At 45.4% G+C, this 22,598-nt stretch overlaps 1 protein-coding gene across 1 annotated transcript in view; it reads right to left on the bottom strand.

Moving 5' to 3' along the window:
- LOC122939473 (ATP-dependent translocase ABCB1-like) overlaps window positions 1–22,598 on the bottom strand; it is a 578,859-nt gene that overhangs the window by 232,134 nt on the left and 324,127 nt on the right. Inside the window, exon 17 of the mRNA XM_044295545.1 lies at window positions 17,374–17,451. Within this exon, the coding sequence (XP_044151480.1) occupies window positions 17,374–17,451 (78 nt within the window). The remainder of the gene's footprint in view (window positions 1–17,373; window positions 17,452–22,598) is intronic.

Here is a 22,598-nt window from a genome sequence, read left to right as displayed (position 1 = left end):
AGGTAGCAGAGCTGTGTACTGTGTTGCAGATCTGTATGTGTAACCTGCAGGTAGCAGAGCTGTGTACTGTGTTACAGAGATGTATGTGTAACCTGCATGTAGCAGAGCTGTGTACTGTGTTACAGAGATGTATGTGTAACCTGCAGGTAGCAGAACTGTATGTGTAACCTGCAGGTAGCAGAGCTGTGTACTGTGTTGCAGATCTGTATGTGTAACCTGCAGGTAGCAGAGCTGTGTACTGTGTTACAGAGATGTATGTGTAACCTGCATGTAGCAGAGCTGTGTACTGTGTTACAGAGATGTATGTGTAACCTGCAGGTAGCAGAACTGTATGTGTAACCTGCAGGTAGCAGAGCTGTGTACTGTGTTGCAGATCTGTATGTGTAACCTGCAGGTAGCAGAGCTGTGTACTGTGTTACAGAGATGTATGTGTAACCTGCATGTAGCAGAGCTGTGTACTGTGTTACAGAGATGTATGTGTAACCTGCAGGTAGCAGAACTGTATGTGTAACCTGCAGGTAGCAGAGCTGTGTACTGTGTTGCAGATCTGTATGTGTAACCTGCAGGTAGCAGAGCTGTGTACTGTGTTACAGAGATGTATGTGTAACCTGCATGTAGCAGAGCTGTGTACTGTGTTACAGAGATGTATGTGTAACCTGCAGGTAGCAGATCTGTATGTGTAACCTGCAGGTAGCAGAGCTGTGTACTGTGTAGCAGATCTGTATGTGTAACCTGCAGGTAGCAGAGCTGTGTACTGTGTTGCAGATCTGTATGTGTAACCTGCATGTAGCAGAGCTGTGTACTTTGTTACAGAGATGTATGTGTAACCTGCAGGTAGCAGATCTGTATGTGTAACCTGCAGGTAGCAGAGCTGTGTACTGTGTAGCAGATCTGTATGTGTAACCTGCAGGTAGCAGAGCTGTGTACTGTGTAGCAGATCTGTATGTGTAACCTGCATGTAGCAGAGCTGTGTACTGTGTAGCAGTGCTGTATGTATAACCTGCATGTAGCAGAGCTGTGTACTGTGTAGCAGTGCTGTATGTGTAACCTGCATGTAGCAGTGCTGTGTACTGTGTAGCAGAGCTGTATGTGTAACCTGCATGTAGCAGTGCTGTGTACTGTGTAGCAGAGCTGTATGTGTAACCTGCATGTAGCAGAGCTGTGTACTGTGTTACAGAGATGTATGTGTAACCTGCAGGTAGCAGAGCTGTGTACTGTGTAGCAGATCTGTATGTGTAACCTGCATGTAGCAGAGCTGTGTACTGTGTAGCAGAGCTGTATGTGTAACCTGTATGTAGCAGAGCTGTGTACTGTGTCGCAGTGCTGTATGTGTAACCTGCATGTAGCAGAGCTGTGTACTGTGTAGCAGAGCTGTATGTGTAACCTGCATGTAGCAGAGCTGTGTACTGTGTAGCAGAGCTGTATGTGTAACCTGCATGTAGCAGAGCTGTGTACTGTGTAGCAGATCTGTATGTGTAACCTGCATGTAGCAGAGCTGTGTACTGTGTCGCAGAGCTGTATGTGTAACCTGCATGTAGCAGAGCTGTGTACTGTGTAGCAGTGCTGTATGTGTAACCTGCATGTAGCAGTGCTGTGTACTGTGTAGCAGAGCTGTATGTGTAACCTGCATGTAGCAGAGCTGTGTACTGTGTTACAGAGATGTATGTGTAACCTGCAGGTAGCAGAGCTGTGTAGCAGATCTGTATGTGTAACCTGCATGTAGCAGAGCTGTGTACTGTGTAGCAGAGCTGTGTGTGTAACCTGCATGTAGCAGAGCTGTGTACTGTGTAGCAGTGCTGTATGTGTAACCTGCATGTAGCAGAGCTGTGTACTGTGTAGCATAGCTGTATGTGTAACCTGCATGTAGCAGAGCTGTGTACTGTGTAGCAGAGCTGTATGTGTAACCTGCATGTAGCAGTGCTGTGTACTGTGTAGCAGTGCTGTATTTGTAACCTGAATGTAGCAGAGCTGTGTACTGTGTAGCAGAGCTGTATGTGTAATCTGCATGTATCAGAGCTGTGTGCTGTGTAGCGGAGCTGTATGTGTAACCTGCATGTAGCAGGCTGTGTACTGTGTTACAGGGATGTATGTGCAACCTGCATGTAGCAGTGCTGTGTACTGTGTTACAGAGATGTGTGTGTAACCGCATGTAGCAGAGCTTTTTACTGTGTAACAGAGATGTGTGTGTAACCTGGGAACTATAAATAAGTGTAAAATAAAACATAAAAATTCAGATCACCCCCCTTTTCCCAAAATGAAAGTAAAAGAACTAAAAAAATACACATCATGGGTGTCGCAATGTGTAAAAACACCCATTGTATAAAAATATATTCCCCATACAGCAAACGGCAAAACAGAAGAAAAAAAAAAGAGTCCAAATGTCCGATTCGCCGTTTTTGGTCGCTTCATTTGCTACAAAAATGTAAATAAAAAGTGATCAAAAAGTCTTAAACACCCCAGAATGGTATCAGTGAAAAGTTCAGATTGCCCCGCAAAAAATGAGCCCCCATCCAGCTCTGTACACATAATTCCCAAAAAGTTATAGAGCTCAAAATATGACGACAAAAAATAAATAAATCTGATTCTGTAAATCTCCTGTCACTCCGAGTTACTCAGAATTGGTAACCCTAATTAATAAATACATGCAGCATGAATGCATATATGCCGCTTCACACAGATCACAAGTGTTAGGCCTCTTGCACATGAACGTTGTTGGTCCATTCCGTGCATTGGGGACAGCAATTTGCAGTCCCCAATGCACGGGCAACGTGCGTGCAGCGGCCGGGACAGATCCAGACCCATTCAACTTGAATGGGTCCGTGAATATGTTCTACTTTTTTGCTGTGCGGAGGGATGGCCAGAAACACCACGGAAGCACTCTGTAGTGCTTCTGTGGGGATCCGATCCGTGTTTCTGTTCCGTTCAAGTGAATGGGTCGACATCACAGATGCGGGATGCACACGGCTGGTGCCCTGTGTATTGCGGAACCGCCGTATGTGGTCCACAATACGACCACAGGCACACAGCGACCATGTGCAAGAGGCCTTACAAAGATGGGATTTATGGTGCACATCCTCTTGTGCTTCCCATATTCCACAGATTTAGATCACACAGCTACTTACAGTTGTGCTGATAAGTTTACATACCCTTGCAGAATTTATGATTTCTTAAAGGGGTATTCTCATCTTCCCTTTTTCATACTTACCTTCCTTGAGCGTGATGTTCACTTCCTGTATTCTTCTCCCGGCCGGGCCGCGCTTGCGCAGAAGACTGAAGATTCTCTCCCGGCCGGGCCGCGCAATGTCCTGAACGCGCACAGCGCCGCGCATGTGCCATGGTGACTTATTCCTGGCCTGTATAGTACAGAGTCGGCGTGCGCATTCGCGGCTCTGTACTATACTGGCCAGGAAGAAGTCATCATGGCGCATGCGCAGCGGCATGCGCATTCAGGACATTGCGCGGCCCAGCCGGGAGAGAATTTTCCGTCTTCTGCGCAAGCGTGGCCCGGCGGGATTCGACAGGAGAGGTGACCGTGACCAGGGGAGACCAAAGACAACATCAGGTAAGAGGGGACTTATTTTCTAAAAAAGGATGGGAATTGGGTAATAAAATGTATTTAGAAAAATGGTCACTGTCAAATCATTAACAGATTTACCAGTGATCATTAAGATGAGAATACCCCTTTAACCATTGTTCAAAGAATATGATTGATACCACAGACACTTCTCTCTCGCTCGTGGTTAGTGGTCGGCTGAAGCCATTTATGTCAAACAACGGTGTTTACTCTTTATAAATCATAATCACAACACAAACTCCCCAAATGACCCTGGTCAGAAGTTTACACGCCCCAGTTATTAATACCATGTATTGCCCCCTTTAGCATCAATGACAGCTTGAAGTCTTTTGTGGCAGTTATGGATGAGGGTCTTTATTTTCTCAGATGGTAAAACTGCCCATTCTTCCTGTTGAAAAAAAAAAGCAATTCCACCACAGTTTTACGTGATTTTTATTTACGACATTCGATGTGCAATAAAACTGACTGGTTACTTTTATTCTACAGGTCAGATCGAATCCGGCAATACCTTATATGTATAGTTTTATTTGCGTTTTAATAGTGATAAAAAAAAAAAAAATATCCGATTTTTTTTGTCGCCATATTTTGAGCCCCATAACTTTTTTGTAATTATGTGTACAGAGCTGGATGGGGGCTCATTTTTTGCGGGGCAATCTAAACTTTTTACTGATACCATTCTGGGGTGTTTAAGACTTTTTGATCACTTTTTATTTACATTTTTGTAGCAAATGAAGTGACCAAAAACGGCGAATCGGACATTTGGACTCTTTTTTTTTTTCTGTTTTGCTGTTTGCCGTATGGGGAATATATTTTTATACAATGGGCGTTTTTACACATTGCGAAACCCATGATGTTTCCTTTTTTTTAATTTTGGGAAAAGGGGGGTGATCTGAATATTTATGGGTTTTTTTACACTTTTTTATAGTTCCCAGGTTACACACACATCTCTGTAACACAGTACACAGCTCTGCTACATGCGGTTAGACAAACTGCTCTATATACACAGTACACAGCTCTGCTACCTGCAGGTTGCACATACATCCCTGTAACACAGTACACAGCTCTGCTACATGCAGGTTACACATACAGCACCGCTACACAGCACACAGCTCTGCTACATGCAGATTACACATACAGCTCTGCTACACAGTACACAGCTCTGCTACATGCTGTTACACACACTGCTCTATATACACAGTACACAGCTCTGCTACATGCAGGTTACACATACATCTCTGTAACACAGTACACAGCACTGCTACCTTCAGGTTGCACATACATCCCTGTAACACAGTACACAGCTCTGCTACATGCAGGCTACACATACATCTGTGTAACACAGTACACAGCTCTGCTACCTGCAGGTTACACACACATCTCTAGTACAGAGCTCTATTTGATGGCTACTGTTCTGTACACTCTACCAGCTGCTGTGCACATCTGACCCCTCCCACACACGTGACTCGTCACATGGTCATGACGTCATCACAGGTCCTTTGCCTCTCCAGCAGCTAGCAGCTCCGTCAGGTGAAGAGTGTGTGTAGTAGGGCGTATTTTGAGTTAGGGAGGACGGAGTTTTGGCTGATGCCTGATGGAGGACGGAGTTTTGGCTGATGTCTGAGGTCTGATGGAGTTTTGCCTGACGGAGGACGGAGTTTTGTCTGATGTCTGAGGTCTGATGGAGTTTTGTCTGACGGAGGACGGAGTTTTGTCTGAGGTCTGATGGAGTTTTGGGTGACGGAGGACGGAGTTTTGTCTGATGTCTGATGGAGTTTTGCCTGATGGAGGACGGAGTTTTGTCTGATGTCTGAGGTCTGATGGAGTTTTGTCTGATGGAGGACGGAGTTTTGTCTGATGTCTGAGGTCTGATGGAGTTTTGTCTGACGGAGGACGGAGTTTTGTCTGATGTCTGATGGAGTTTTGCCTGACGGAGGACGGAGTTTTGTCTGATGTCTGAGGTCTGATGGAGTTTTGGGTGATGGAGGACGGAGTTTTGTCTGATGTCTGATGGAGTTTTGGGTGACGGAGGACGGAGTTTTGTCTGATGTCTGATGGAGTTTTGCCTGATGGAGGACGGAGTTTTGTCTGATGTCTGAGGTCTGATGGAGTTTTGTCTGACGGAGGACGGAGTTTTGTCTGAGGTCTGATGGAGTTTTGGGTGACGGAGGACGGAGTTTTGTCTGATGTCTGATGGAGTTTTGCCTGATGGAGGACGGAGTTTTGTCTGATGTCTGAGGTCTGATGGAGTTTTGTCTGATGGAGGACGGAGTTTTGTCTGATGTCTGAGGTCTGATGGAGTTTTGGGTGACGGAGGACGGAGTTTTGTCTGATGTCTGAGGTCTGATGGAGTTTTGCCTGACGGAGGACGGAGTTTTGTCTGATGTCTGAGGTCTGATGGAGTTTTGGGTGATGGAGGACGGAGTTTTGTCTGATGTCTGAGGGCTGATGGAGTTTTGTCTGACGGAGGACGGAGTTTTGTCTGATGTCTGATGGAGTTTTGCCTGACGGAGGACGGAGTTTTGTCTGATGTCTGAGGGCTGATGGAGTTTTGCCTGACGGAGGATGGAGTTGTGGATGATGTCTGACGATGTCCTAATATGTATGCCGTAGATATGACATTTAGCAAGAGTTTAAAGTGCCCACATATAGCACATAGTGCGACACTGCATCAAGATGAATCAGGCGTGCATCAGCCAGGACTTCAACACACCAATGCCTGATGCATCAGACTAGATCATTTTGACAAAAAGAGACAGTTTTCTTCTGGCTACCTGCCTCAGCTACTATTCTGATGCTGTTACCCACCTGATGCCAAACATCTGATGCCAAGTGCTCAAGTGCTCCTTCTTTAACCCACCATCTTCAGCGAGTACTAGTATTGCCACCCACCTCCACACTATCTCACCTTGCCACTCTGTGGCCTTCCAATTCTGCTCCACCTCCATAATTTGTCATAGGGCTACTGTGTGGTCTCCTCATGCTGCTTCCACCTCACCACTCTGTCATAGGAACACTCTGTGCACTTCTCATACTGTTCACACCCTCCCCATTCATGACTGGGCCACTATTTTGGCTTTTGGCCTGGCTGACATCATCATTTATTTGACCTTTCTTCTAATATGTCAGAAGGAAGGAAAAATGAGATGCACAACAGATCCTGTCTGTGTTGCAGCTGTAAGGCCTGTATGGTCCCATCAGAATTGGCTTATGATTTGGTAGACAAAAGCAGGAAGACATGCAAATATTCCATTGACGTGTCATCTCTGTTTTAGATCCACTCCTGTTTTTAATTGGCATTAGCAATAGTAAGCAAATACTGACCGGCTGAAGGCGTATGCTCCAAAGACAGGATCCGTTGTTTCTGGGTTATTGTTCTGACGGATCAGGTGAAGGGCAAATTAATCACTGACGTCAACACAAACTTACTGCTGACATCCTCTCCACTCTGTTAGGGGGGCTCTACTTGTATAAGCTTGTAATAGAACAGGTTGTGTAGACATCTATGTGGAATCAGCTGACAAGGGTGTAAAAGGAGTGCATTTCTTCTTGACACTAACATAGACCTATAAGGCAGACTTAATACTTGAGTTATTAGGCCATGTTTTGGTAAATTTAAGTATACTTTCTTATAATTTTAATCAAGTTTTGGTTTAACAAAATTAATGTTAAAATATTTAATAAATGAAATATTAAAAATTAAATGGTGCTTAAGACAGGAGAGAATCGTCCAGTCTTCTGTTTATTCAACGACTTGGTGTTGCAATGGCGAAAGCATTAAAAAAAAAAAAACTATTGCTCTCCACCTGGAGCCGAATCCTGTCAAGATTGATGCAAGTGCGGTATTGGCTGCTCATCCAGCAAGATACTTCTGGGGGAACCTGCCTGGCATGCTTAGGCCTCTACTAGCGACAAACAATAAGAAGAAGACAAAGCTTCAAGATTGCTTGGAGCCCGGAAGAGGGGTTCACAGTCATCATGGAATGGAAAGGAGGGCATCCATATTATATTTAATAAATGTAATAATAAAATGTTTAATACATTTTATAATAAAAATGACATTTTTCCTAACACAGGAGGAGGAGTACATCCTGTGGTGCACAGAGATGGAGATGGTCTTCAGATTCCCACACAGATGTCTCAGAAATGAACCTCGGCTCCCAAAAGCAGCTCCTGGGAAGATCATGGAGTGTCCGATCATCCGTCATCTATTCGCCCCACTTTATTTTGGAAGTGTGTAGAACCCGTGTGGGATCCCCACGCTGAAGATTGATCATGGAGATACCAAATTTTATAATATATATGGAATAAATGTAATATTAAAATGTTTAATAAATTTAATAACAATTTATCTCTTAGGAGAGAATCGGCCAGTCTTCAGTTTATTCAACGACGTGGAGGGTGTTGTGAAAAGCATTCCAAAAGAACTATTCCTCTACACCTGGAGCCGAATCCTGTCAAGATTGATGCAAGTGCGATATTGGCTGCTCATCCGGCAAGATACTTCTGGGGAGACCTGCCTGCCATTCTTAGGCCTCCACTAGCGACAGACAATGAGAAGAAGACAAAGCTTGTTCTTTTCTCTACATTGAATAAATAATTTTTGGGGCCTGTACTCCACTGTACTCTAATGACCGTCTAATATACCTCCAGCCACATAATCAATTGATGTTTTCTGTCCAGTGAATGCCTAATGTTTGGGGCCTGTACTCCCATGGCCTAAAATAAATTCTTTCTAGGCTCCAGCAGGGCACATTTTTGAGAGTTTCAATTTAAGACGTATAAAAATGGCTCCTGATTAAAATGCATATTTTTTGTGGGAATTTGTTGAAATGCTGCCTCCTGCTAAGACGTTCCATATCAGCTGGCGGAGGTGGTTGTTGTGGCGTACTGACCAAGCTTTTCCACATTTCGGCCATGCTAACCCTGCCTTCTGAGGTGCTGGTGGTGCGACTTCTTCCTCCTCCTCTGCCTTGTGCTTCCAATGTGCCCCCGCTGTCAGGTGGGAATGCCAATAGCAACGTGTCTACCAGCGTGCGCTTGTACTCGCGCATCTTATGATCACACTCTAGTGACGGAATTAAGGCTGAAACGTTGTCCTTGTAACGGGGATCCAGCAGCTTGGCCAACCAGTACTCAGCACAAGTTAGAATGTGGGCAACTCGATGTATGTTGCGGAGACACTGCAGCATCCAATCGCTCATGTGTGCCAGGCTGCCCAGAAGCAACAAAAAGCTGTCCTCTGTGGGAGGTGTATCGTCTGTCCTCTGTATCCCCCCAGCCACGCACCAGTGAGGGCCATGAGCTGCTTTGGGTGCCAGTCTGCTGTGAACACGGTTCCTCCTCCTCCATCTCCTCCTCCTCCATCTCCTCCTCCTCCATCTCGTCATCCTCCAGAACTGTGCCTTGGCTGGACAATTGTGTACCTGGCGTTTGTGGGTGCAGGAACCCACCCTCGGAGCCACTTGTGAATGACTGGCCAGAAACCCTATGAAATTATCCCTCTTCCTCCTGTGCCACATCCTGTTCCATCATCGCCAGGAGCGTTTTTTCAAGGAGGCATAGAAGTGAGATAGTAATGCTGAGAACGGCGTTATCGGCACTGGCCATGTTGGTACTCAAAACAGTGCAACAAGAACACAGGTCTCGCATGGAGGCCCAGTCATTGGTGGTGAAGTGGTGCTGTTCCGCCGAGCCACTCACCCATGCGTGCTGCAGCTGAAACTCCACTATCGCCTGCTGCTGCTCGCACAGTCTGGCCAGCATGTGCAAGGTGGAGTTTCACCTTGTGGGCACGTCACATATGAGGCGGTGAGCGGGAAGGCCGAAGTTACTCTGCAGCGCTGACAGGCGAGCAGCAGCACAGACAGCCTGCACTTTTTGCAGCAGCTCTGACATATCGGGGTAATTTTTAAGGGACCTCTGCACCACTAAATTCAGCACATGCACCAGGCAAGGGATACGCATCAAACCGGCTAGTCCCAGAGCTGCTATGAGATTTTGCATATTATCGCATACCACAAGGCCGGGCTTGAAGCTCACTGGCATCAACCACTCATCGGTCTGTTGTTCAAGGCCTGTCCACAGCTTCTGTGCGTTTTGGGATTTGTCCCCCAAACAGATACGTTTTAAAACTGCCTGCTGTCGTTTACTCCTGGCTGTGCTGAAGTTGGTGGTGAAGGTGTTACGCTGACCAGATGAAGAGACGGTAGAGGATGAGGAAGCGGAGTAGAAGCCCTGCAATCCTCGTGGTGGAAGGACATGCGCCAAACTGCTATCCGCATCAGGCACAGCCGCAACTGCATTTACCCAGTGAGCTGTTATGAAGATATAACGATTCTGACCGTGCTTACTGGTCCGCATATCCATAGTTAGGTGGACCTTGCCACAGATGGCATTGCGCAGTGCACACCTGATTTTGTCTCCCACTTGGTTGTGCAGGAAAGGGATGGCTCACCTGGAAAAGTAGTTGCGGCTGGGCATGACGCTTGAATATAACGCTTGAATGTCACACTGACAGATGCAACAAGGGCTGTAAAATGTAGTATTTTTGCCCAAAAAGGGTGTTTTTTAAAACCCAGAAAATTATATTATATATAGTATTATATAAGTATTTCAAGCTTCTTTTTAACTATCACAGATGCAGCAAAGGCTGCAATATTAAGTACTTTGCCCCAAATGGGTGTGTTTTTAATAGCAGAATATGACAGCAGTATATAATGCTTGAATTTCATACTGACAGATGCAGACAAGGCCACAAATTAAGTTTTTTGCCCAAAATGGGTGTTTTTTTTAATTACAGAATAGCACAGCAGTATCTAAAGCGTGTATCTTGCAATGACAGATGCAACAAGGGCTGTAAAATGTATTATTTTGCCCAAAAAGTGATTTTTTTTTAACTAACAGAATATGACAGCAGTATATAACGCTTGAATTTCACACTGACAGATGCAGCAAGGGCTGTAAAATTGAGTATTTTATCCAAAAAGGGTGTTTTTTAAAACCCAAAAATTGTTGCTGTATTTCTAGCTTAAATTGCACACTGACTAATGCTACAAAGGCCGCAGATGTAGGGTCTTGCCAAAAATGGGTGATTTTTTTAAACCCAGAATATAATTGCAGTAGTTGAAGCTTCTTGACTGTCACAAATGCATATATGCTGTGCTGCTGCACAGAACTTGCATAGAATGGCCGCCACTGCTGCTCACTGGGCTCAGGGCAAGGTAAAAAGATTGTGCACTGCACCCACAAAAAAAGAATCTTGGTAGATCGCTGAGTTAACAAGCACTTCTGATTAAAGATTCTGCCCTATTATCTCCCTCACAGCAGCAGCATCCTACCCCTACACTAATCAGAGCAGAGTGACGTGCAGCGCTATGTGACTCCAGCCATTAGTAGGCATGGCTGTAATGGCTTCTAAGGGCACACGAGTTAAACACTTGTTGATTGGCTGCTCTGCAGCCTTTAAAAAACGCCATTAACTCGCCGAACACTGAACCCAAACTATAACTGAAATGCTAGGGTTTGGGTCCGGGGTCCAAAATTCCTAAAGTTTGGTACGACCCCAAACTTTACAGTTCGGGTTCACTCAACCCTAGTCACTGGGCCACTCTGTGGTCTCCTCATGCTGCTGCCACATCTCAACTTTGTGGTCTCTTCATGCTGCTGCCATCACTACACTATGTTACTGGGCCATTCCGTGGTCTCCTCATGCTGCTGATACCTCAAGAATATATTACTGGGCCACTCTATGGTCTCCTCATGCTGCTGCCACCTCACCACTATGTCACTTGGCCACTCTTTGGTCTCTTTATGCTTCTGCTACATGAACACTATGTATCTGGCCCATTCTGTGGTATCCTCATGCTGCTGCCACCTCACCACTCTGTGGTCTCCTCATGCTGCTGCCACCTCAACACTATGTCAATGGACAACTCTGTAGTCTCCTAAAGCTGCTGCTACCTCAACACTATGTCACTGGGCCACTCTGTGGTCTTTTCATGCTGCTGCCACATCACTACTTTGTGGTTTCATCATGCTGCTGCCACCTCCCCACTCTGTCACTGGGCCATTCTGTGGACTTATCATGCTGCTGCCACCTCCCCACTCTGTCACGGGGCCACTCTGTGGTCTCCTTATGCTCCTGCCACATCACTACTCTGTGGTCTCCTCATGCTGCTGCCACCTCACCACTATGTCACTGGGCCACTCTGTGGTCCCCTCAAGCTGCTGCCACCTTACTACTATGTCATTGGGCCACTCTGTGGACTTCTCATGCTGTTCACAAACTTCCTTCTTCATGACTGGGCCACTTTTTTGCCTTTTTGGCCTGGTTGTCATCATCATTTATTTGACCCTTCTTCTGATCTGTCAGAAGGAAGGAAAAATGAGACATTACGGATCCTGTCTATGTATCAGCTGTAAGGCCTGTATGAAATGGTCTCATCAGAATTGGCTTATGATTTGGTAGACAAAAGCAGGAGTGGGTACAAAACACAGAAGACATGCAAATATTACATTCACATCTCTTTTTTGGATCCACTCCTGTTTTTTGAGGCTTTAGCAATACTGATGGATTACTGACCAAATGCTGACCGAGTGAAGGCGAGTGCTCAACAGACAGGATCTGTTTTTGGGGGTTTATTGTTCTGATGGATCAGAGGAAGGACAAAATAATCAGTGACATCAACTCAAACTTACTGCTGACACTCTCTCCACTCTGTCGGGGGCTCTACTTGTATAAGCGTTTAATAGAACAGTTTCTGTAGACATCTATGTGGCATCAGCTGACGACAGTGTAAAGGGAATGCGCTTCTTCTTGACGCTAACATTGACCTGTAAGAGTTCACACTTGAGTTAGTTGGTCAGTTTTGGCCACTTAACTGCCCAAATAAATGAAGTGTGCAGTGATTCTATAAAGCGACGCCTGTCATCTGCGGGTCATTCTGACTCACAATATTGTTTCACTACCAAAGTAGACTCCCTATGCATGTTACTGTAAGGCACAGTGTTCTACACCACTATACAGACTTTCTGTAGCTGGGAAATAGCAGCTTTTTTAACGCGATTCACCACAAATAAATTCAGATTGAATCAAATTTTAGGCCACTTTATTCAGTGATTAAAAAATAATATTTGCACACTTTGAGATAAGATAGATTGATTGGTAATTATATCTCAGAAAAGCTTCAATTTAATTACAAAAGAATAAATTCTTAACGGTGTTCACAGACCAGTTATCGACCCTGGAAGAAACGAGAGTTGGTCTGAACAATAAGCGGTAGGATGAAATGGAAGCTCTCCTGTCGCTTTAACAGGACACTTCCATAGTCATTTAGCCTTCCGATAAGGGCGGCAATATTGTGACTATGAATGGTGACCAATACCTGGATATGTATAACAGGATACTAGATGATCAAGCTTGCTATAGGGAGCTCTAGTCTTATGCCTGTGAAGATATGTGTATTAGGTTGCCTTTGAAATGTACAATGTTATTCCTTGATTTGACTGTGTATTGGTGATTTCCCTTTGTCCTGAGAGATAATTGACTTACTTCTCAATTGTCTCCAGGATAGAGGGCTCTGTAAAACCAGTCTTGGCCGGATAGCATGCTTACAGCCAGGCCCCCAAAATACTTTTACTAACTTCTGAACCCCTGGTCTGATTCATGCCATTTTTTTATATGTTGTTCCCCTGAATGGATTGATTGTGAATATGTCATTTTTTTTGTGAATGTGATGTATAGTTTTAAAGTTATAGTATATGTGTAAAAACTGTATTTCTCTGCCTGCGATGATTACATTTCCCATTGTGTAAGGTAATTGTATCACAGGCAGAGGGGAGGATTTTGTGTGGGCTGTAACCATTGTTTTATTGGCTACTGTAAGATAATGTGTGTGTCCCTCCCCTGCATGGGAGCACGTAATAAAAAGAGCTGCATCTGGTAGCTCAGGCAGTCTTCTTCTACCCTTCATCATGTTTCGGCTGGTTTTTGGGTATCTGTGATCGTTGTGGGATTTATACTGTTCCTGTGGATGCTGCATGTTACCCTCAGGGATTTTACCGAATTTCATCCGAACGGACTAGGGAATTACTGCAACCAGGTCTGTTTTGCGAAAAGCAAACGAACTACACGCTACCCCTAATAGATTAATGTGGACAATAATCAGATTATCCACACAGCCCTAGTGATTTCAGTGGTGAAGTTTCACTGTGGGCTATTGTCACAGTAAGTGGGGAAAAGGAACTACAACAGTAGCACAGACTAGACCCCAAAGCTAGTGAGGAGGGGGATAGCAACCTCCTAGTTATCCCTGAGCCTCTCCCTGACTTCTGAAAGTATGAGCAAATCCTAATGGTGGAAGAACTTATACACCGGAACCTAAGACCTGCTGAAACTGTCACAAACTCTAAATTAGGGAGCGGGGACCTTCCACCGTGAAGGTCTGCAGTGAGAGGTGGGCATAAATAGAGCCACTAAACAGCAAATGAGCAGAACCTGAGGAGAGGTGAGATCCTTTCCACAAAAACAGAAAGACCAGTCAGATAGACTTGTAGCACGTGAGTCGATCCGATCTTTTCAGACCTCTCACAGGGCCGGCAGTGACAGCTATGTGGTGTGTGAATCCTTTGATCTACTATACACTGTGTCACTACCAGAGCTTTGAGACATTCTCACAGCTCTGTTTCTCCACCCCTGTGATGATGTCACTACTAGAGCTTGGAGGAGTTCCCTCTGCCCTGTTTCTCCGCCGCTGTGATGAGGTCTTTACTTTCGGTTTCCTTCCTCCCAGCTGTCCCTCCTGTGTTTGATTTCGTTGCCTTTAAATCACCCCTCCTCCTCTGTAGAGGTGCGGATTATACTTTTCATTTGAGCTGTATCTCTCGCTTGAGTATCTTCACCTGTGTGATATCTTTTCACTGGATCTGTGTTCTGCTGAAGCAAGTACTTCGGATATTGTCTGCTGACTTTGGATCTGTTTTCACTGCAGCTGCACCTCCTTCAGTTAAGTGTACATTCATTTGTGATTTTCTGTTTGCTGGATCCTAGGTGACCCTGACTCCCTCCGTGTCTAGTGTAGGGAGCCGGTGGTCGTGTCCCCTCACTATTGTAGGGTGTTCAGGTGTTATATAGTCGAGGTTCGAGGATATGCGATCATCCACCAATGGGGTGTTCGCATAGGCTGAGCAGCTTAGGGAGAGCTTTTAGGGTCTGACAGGGGTCACCCTTTATCCTCCCTAGTTTGGGTCCGGTCAGTTGCTTTTCACTGTGTAGGCTATTGTTGCTCACTTACAGCCGTGACACACTGCTGCTGTTGTCTCCATATTCTAGCAGCTGATATTGACCGCTTTATCTCCCTGACTGTGTTGATCTCGACGATCCGGCCAATGAGGTATGTTGGGGGGGGGGGGGGGTTGAGTGGCACCTTCTGGTTGTCCTCGCCGCCTTCCAATTGGATACCTGCCTGATCAGCCCTACCCTGTGTAGGCGGGGACTTGTTCTTTTAAGTCAGCTGTGCATGCGGCCATGCATGGCCATACCAGTGATGGAGGCTCCACACCAGTGTGTGTAGCCAGTGCTATTATCATCATTTGTGTATGCTTCTGTTCAGCTCCTGATGACGCTAATATAAGCAGAAATGCGTAGAGCTAGGGAACAGGCAGGGGAATCGTGCTGTTCGTGCTGTGGACAGACACGGGTAAAGCCTATATGAGCAACTCTCTGATAAGTGAGAGGGATACAGTTCCTGTCTTACAGTGTAGTAATAGTCAGCTCCAGTAAACAATGGCTGATCCCAGCCTATCCTCACACAGCTTTAGCTTTTAGGAATTAGGGGAACCACCCACAAATTGACCACTATTGGGGTTGAGGGAGTTAGACTGAGCCATATTTGGCCAGATGGGCTCCATGTGTGATTGACCCACATGGTGGACTAGTCGGGTCTATTTTTGGTTCCCCATACCTCCTGTACCTCCTCACCAGGGTCAGACTTACGTGTGTAAGTGGTCTTTACGCCTACTTACCCAATTGAGTGATGTAGTTTATATTGGTGGTGGCAGCTCTCCTGCCGTTCACATCGGTACTTTTTCTTAAGTGTTTTGTTCCTGCCTACTTTTTATTATATTTCAATAAAGAATTATTATTTTGTAATAAATGAATTTCTTTAGATTGTGGGACGCTCAAGTAGCTATAGACATAGTCTTGAATTAATTACAAAAGAACCCAAAATATAGGGAATAAAATAGTCCCCACAATAAAGAAGATAATTACATCAAACAAAAGTAACGGAAATAAGGGCCTCCTGAGTGGATTTTTCTGTGTAAAAAATGTATGTGCAGTAGAAAATTAAAGAGAAGAGAGCCATTGTTTATAATAAGCAGCAGTGATGGCAATTATAATAGAAAACATATTGCACAGCAAGTGCCAAATGGAGGGAGTAATTTATAGAAAAACATGTCCCTACAAGAAAATATATGTGGGTAGAACTAAAAGAGCCCTATCAAAAAGGCTGAGAAAGCTGAGAAATGTATAATATTAAGAGAAAGTAGGAATGACACTGACTATCCTATCATGAAGAAAAGTTAGTGGGGTCACATAAATGTGGAGGGGGGAAAATGAAGACAAATTGGAGAGGGGGGATCCATTAACGCGATGTCAAGAATAGAGATAAAATATATGTTCAATTTAAATTTCAAAGTTCCAACATGATTAAATAGTGAAGTCCAGGGGCATACACAAATCTCAAAGCCGCATAGCTAAACGTAGTATGGGCCCACTGCTCCTAGTTCCCCAGTGTATGTGCGTAAATCACTCTCAGGCAATGCAGAACATGTGCAGCTCCCCAGATTTCTGACAAATGTATATGTTTTTAATCAAGTGGAAGAAATTTGAATAATACAAATTGTAATTAAAAAAAACATTGCCTTTGGCATGCCCCAAGAGGAAGCGTTAAGCGAAACGATCGTCGGGCGGCTGCTTCAGACCAGGGTCAGTAGTGAGATTTTGCACTTGCACTTTAAACTGTGTCTTTTTTCCCTCCTTTCCTTTGCAGTCTCTGCCTTGTGAGGGTTGCACCCAGGTACACATTCCCTTAAGTGGTTGGAGTGTTTTTCTATGTATGGCCTGGGTGTTATTGTCGCTAAATGCGCCCCACTAAGCCGACACTGCTTTATCTGTGGATGGGGGGATACTAGTCCCTTATTGATCTGGAGTTTACTCTGTTTTTATACAAGTAATTGTAACACCGTAGTGTTCCCATAATGTACTGTCTTTTGTATATGTTTTAATAATGATAGTTGTATGGATATCCAATAAAGGAATTAATTAATTAGAACTGTTCTGTGTGTGGATGCTTTTTGAGCTTTATAGGTGGTAGTAGTAAAAGTTGTGAGTTGTATCCTACCACTGTCTACTTCATTCTTACAACTGGTTGCACCACCATTAACGGTACTGGTGTAATGACAAATAACACCAAGGGACCCAGCCTCCACAAGCACCTAAACACCACTGCCACCAAGGGCACCTCGATCTCCATCTAGGCTGGTGCTTCCCTACCGCAGAGCGTGCCCCAGACACTGTGCTGCCAGCCCAGGGAGCTTTCTGCTAACTGTGAGTAAACCAATGAACTGTGTTGTTGTTTGGCCCCTCATCGGCCCACCGTGCACCTCACGTGTTGCCCCTGAGGTTCTAGCCGAGGATAGGTCATCAATATAAAAAGGCTGCACAATCCCTTTAAGTGTCATCATAGCATCTAGAAAATTTGATAGAAAGAATAATGCAAAACAATTGTAAACTGCTTTACCTGTCGGAGCAATGCTTTAAATGACAAAGATTTGAGCCTCATTATCAGATTTTCCCCAGACTTTCCAAACATCACACCCTGAAAAATACAATGAATGAGAAATTACATTGCTGTCCTACAGTACTTCAGTATATTCAAAATACTACTGTAGTATATGGAGCTCATTAATGCTTCAGAACTAGGGCCCACCGGAGGATCCTCTGGTGGGCCACTCTGACCCCATTAGTATATGTATGACTGACTTAATTTTTTACCCTGATTAAATAAGATATGCAACACATTGTCTAATATTTTCACTACACTGTTTGTATTTATACATATATCATATCATATATATTATAAATCTCTTCTTCTCATATAATGGAACACACATTGAAATGCTTCCAACATATGTGTTGGGTACATATATAAATTTATGTTCTCTCATTTGTAGTTGTATAGATGCTGGGAGCATGTAAGCTATCCCTGCCTTGTAGAATGTATGTTGTATGCATACAAAGGGTTATCAGGCGCCTGCGCCTGATCACCTTACCCGCACTATGGAATGCATATGTCATAATCCATGCAGGAGGGTAGAAGGCTAGTACAGACATAGTTGGAGATTGGGGAAGTAATGTGGCACTAATGTGAGTTTCTTGGTGCCCATACTTTGCAAATAACATGACTAATGATATGTGTAACACCTGGATTCCTCACCGTCCGTAGGTGTTCATATGATTTCACTTATTATTTGCTGGTACCTGAGTCTCACTTGTAAGATAAGTAGTGGGAGGTTCTTCCACAAGGAATTACTCGGAGGACTATTACTCAGCACCAGTAGTAGTTTATAGATAGGTATAATTAAAGAAAGAAGCCTTTATTACTATAGCAACAGGTAGGCTGGTAGGTCTAATGTGCAGCTCATGTTAAAGGCACAGAGGGAAGGAATTATAATAGTCATGTAATAAGTAGCAAATAGTGATGATTGAGCACCAAAGTATTCGTGTGTTCGGCCCATACACATTGCTATATACATGTGCTTGGCCGAGCACCCGAGTATAATGGAAGTCAATAGGAGACAACCAGGCACCCCCTGCTCTGAAGAGGGGAGGATGCCTGGTCCATTGGAAAAAGTCAGAAAGTGACAGAAACACAACCGAAATGGATCCGGAACAGCATGGGGATTATGTCTGGATGCATCTTGGACTCCCAGGTCGCTGCTGGGAACCATGTTGTCCGAGTTGTATGCTACTTTTACAGACTGACAAAAATACACACAAAACCCCCCCAAAAATAAATTTTACAGGAAAAATTGTTAGGAAACATGCTTTCCTGTATATTTAATATACAGGAAAGCATGTTTAATATAAGTGCAAGTGCTGCAAAAAATTTCAAGCAAGAGACACTCCGAAACAGCCTGTATATCACATAAAAGAGGGTCTCATTCACATTATGGTACAATTGTTTAGGTAGTGGGACTCCTACACTCATAGCCTATGCACTAAGTGAAAGGGCTGCCAAAAAATTACAAGGAACCAGCACTCCAAAACACCCTTTGTTACATATAAAGGCGGGCATTATACACACCCTTGAAAAATTATGATTGATGGCCTGCTGGTGACCCTTAAAAACATTTGGAGCAAAGGCCTGCTGATCTGACCATCTAAAATCTTAGAGGTGAGGGCCTGCTGCTGAGCTGACCCTCTAAAACATTAGGGGCAAGGGCCTGCTGCCGCATTAGTAACAGTAGGTAACCTCTGGGTGATTGCATGTCCCTGTGACGGCGACGATCCATTTGGATGTCTGCCCTATCAACTTTCAATGTTCTTTTCAGCGTCTACCATGATGATCACGGGTAACGGGGAATCAGGGTTCGATGCCGGAGAGGGAGCTTGAGAAAGAGATACTACATCCAATGGAGGTCAATGGCTGAAATCCTTTCCCCCTTTTTTTTTTCTAATTGTGAACCACCCAGAGAGGGGTGGGTCAAGTTATTAAAGCACAAGCATACAAGGAAGGCAGCAGGCGCGCGGCAATTACCCACTCCAAACTCGGGGAGGTAGTGATGATAAATAAAAATATTATTCATTTTTGTTCAATATATTGTTCATTTTTATCTGAGTCAACCTGTCAGCATTGCCAGTCGACAAGCAGATATGCTTATCTGTTATAATGCCACCAGCAGGACTAAATACACGCTCAGACAAAACGCTGGTGGCAGGGCAGACCAGCACCTATAAGGCATAGAGAGCAAGTTTGTGCCTTGTGTCCAGCTTGGACATCCAGTAGTTGTAAGGCATTGAGGGATCATTTAGGGCGCTGACACGGTCTGCTATGTATTTCTTCACCATCTACCAAAACCTTTCCCTCATTGTACCACTAGGCCGCACTTCAGGGTGAGGATGCTGGCGGGGTGTAATGAAAGTGTCCCATTCCTTAGGGAGTGTTGCCCTGCCTTTGTTGGAACTGCTGTGTGTTCCCCTTGTCTTCCTTCCTCGGTTGCCTAAGGAAGTATGGACTCACAGGAATGAGAGATGAGAAGTTCTCTTTGTAGCGGGGGGTCGAGAAGTGTGAGCAACCAGTAATCCGTGTTATCTAAAAGGCGTATAATGTGACGGTTGCTTGAAAGGCAGCCTAACATGAAGTCAGCCATGTGTGCCAGAGTACTAACAGGCAAGATGTCGATGTCGACATCAGGATGACTCTCCATCTCCTTATCCTCCTCCTCCTCTTCTGCCCATCCATGCTGAACAGATGGAATTCAACTTACATGGGTACTACCCTCTGTAACAGAGGCAACTGTCTCCAGCTTCTCCTCTTCTTCATGATCCAATTTGCGCTGAGAAGACGAACTGAGGGTGGGCTGGCTATCACCCTGTGTATTATCCTCCCCCATTTCCTTGTCTGCCTCATTCAGAGCGTTGTCCTTAATTGTGAGCAGCGATCATTTGAATAGACACAGCAGTGGCATGGTTACGCTGATAATAGCATTATCGCCACTAACCATCTGTGTGGATTCATCAAAGTTTTTTAAAACCTCACAGAGGTCTGACATCAATGCCCACTCCTCGCTTGTGAATAGTGGCAGTTGAATCCAAAGGTGACGACCATGTTGCAGCTGGGTCATATAGAAGAAACCGCAGCACTCTCCTGTCTTCAACTCAGTGGAATTTATTTCACCAGCCAAAAAATGCGACGTTTCGACCATAAAGGTCTTTCTCAAGCTGGTATTCCACAACTGCCCTCTGCTGGTCACAAAGCCTGGTCAACATGTGGAACGTAGAATTTCAGCGCGTGCTCACTTCGCACAACAGTCAGTGAGCTGGAAGCCACAAGCGATGCGTTGCCAGACCGTCTGAAGCTGTGAACGACTTGCTGAAATGAGCACACACGCGGCGCGCCTCTACTATTAGCTCTGGCAAATTGGGTTAGGTTTTGATAAACACCTCAACCACTAAGTTCTAGGCATGGGATGTGTGTCAGGTTGCCGAGCTCCAAAGCCGCCGCCAAGTTACGTCTATTGTCAGACAAAACCATGCCTGGTTGTAAGTTGAATGGCGAGAGCCACAGCTCGGTCTGGTCCATTATAACCTGCCACAGGTCTACAGTGGTGTGCTGTTTGTCCCCTAAGCAGATTCAACTTTAGCACGGCCTGTTAACGCTTACCCACAGCAGTGCTACACTGCTTCCAGCTAACGACTGATGGCTGACTGCTGCTGGAGGTGGAAGTGGAGGTGAAGGCGGCGGAGGAGGGGAAATGGGAGTTGGGGCAAGTAACATAGCTTCTGGCGGAGACCCTGATGGATGTAGAGCCCGCAATCCTGGTCGTGGGTAGCACCTGTGCCATCCCAGGGTACGACTCACTCCTAGCCTCCACAACATTCACTCAGTGTGCCATCAGGGAAATGTAGCGTCCCTGGCCACCAGCACTTGTCCATGTGTCCGTGGTTAAGTGGACCTTCCCAGTAACTGCGTTGGTCAGGGCACGGGTGATGTTCTGGAACACATGCTGGTGTAAGGTGGGCACGGCACACCATGAAAAATAGTGGCAGCCGCCGACATCAGGTAGCGGAAGGCCTCAGTGTCCACAAGCCTAAATGGCAACATTTCAAGGGCCAGTAAAAAGTTGCGCATTTAGTGTTATGGCCTGTGGGTGACTGGGTATTTGCGCTTGCGTTTAAATGACTGTGTTATGGACATTTGGATGCTGCGCTCGCATAAGGAAGTGGATGTAGTTGCTGATGGTTCATGCGAAGGTGCAGGGCGAGGGGCATCTGGGCCTGCGCCTTCGACAGGGGATTGACCAGCAGTGCGTAACACAGGGGAAGAAGAGGCAGTGGTGTGACCCGCAGACCCAGATTGTGGACCCAGACATTCGGGCCACTTATTAGTGTGCTTGGATGCCATGTAGTGGATGATGCTGGTGGTGTTGAGGTTGCTAGTGTTCATGCCCCGGCTCATTTTGGTACATCAAAGGTTGCAAACTACCACTCTTTTGTCATCTGCACTTTCCTCAAAAAAGCGCCATACTGCGAAACACCTACTCCTTGGCAAGGTAGATTTACGCATGGGGGTGCTCGGTGTAACGGTTTGCGGGCCTGTTTGGTGTGGGCCGACCTCTCCCTTTTGCAACCCCACGGTCTCTTCCAGCCTGTTGCGGTGCTGCGGATCCCTCCCCCTCTGTACTGCTGTCCTCCCTTGGCTTTTCACCTTCCCATGCTAGGTCAGTTACCTCATCATCAACTACTCCTCTTTCACTTCCTCACTCTGCTCATCCTCCTGACTTGACCTAACCACAACCTCAGTGTTTAACAACTGTGTCTCATCATAATCCACCTCGTGAACGAATGATTTCCGTTCACCACTGTCATCTTCTTGAGACTGTGAGGGCTCAAAAGGTTGGGAATCAGAGCACAATATCTCAGGTCCCTCTTCAAGTGTGCTGGGCGCGAGGGCCAAATGTAATAGTAGCACTGGAAAGAGCTCCTTGGAATATTCAAGTGTGGGATCACTTGTTTTGCAAGCTTCTTCATGGTGGGAGGAAGGATGATCAGAGTGAGGATTCGGTTGACCAGACTCTTGGCTACAGAGACTGGACTTAGTGGAAGAGAGGGTGGTGCTTAACCGACTGGTTGCATTATCTTCAGCAATCCAACCGACCAACTGTTCGCACTGGTCCGACTAGGACAGCATTGTCCTGCACCCCACAGCTAAATTGGACATGAAGCTGGGAGCGGTGGATGTAT

The sequence above is a fragment of the Bufo gargarizans genome, chromosome 5 (assembly GCF_014858855.1).
Source record: "Bufo gargarizans isolate SCDJY-AF-19 chromosome 5, ASM1485885v1, whole genome shotgun sequence".
Taxonomy (NCBI): domain Eukaryota; kingdom Metazoa; phylum Chordata; class Amphibia; order Anura; family Bufonidae; genus Bufo; species Bufo gargarizans.
This window is presented reverse-complemented; position numbering and strand designations above follow the sequence as displayed.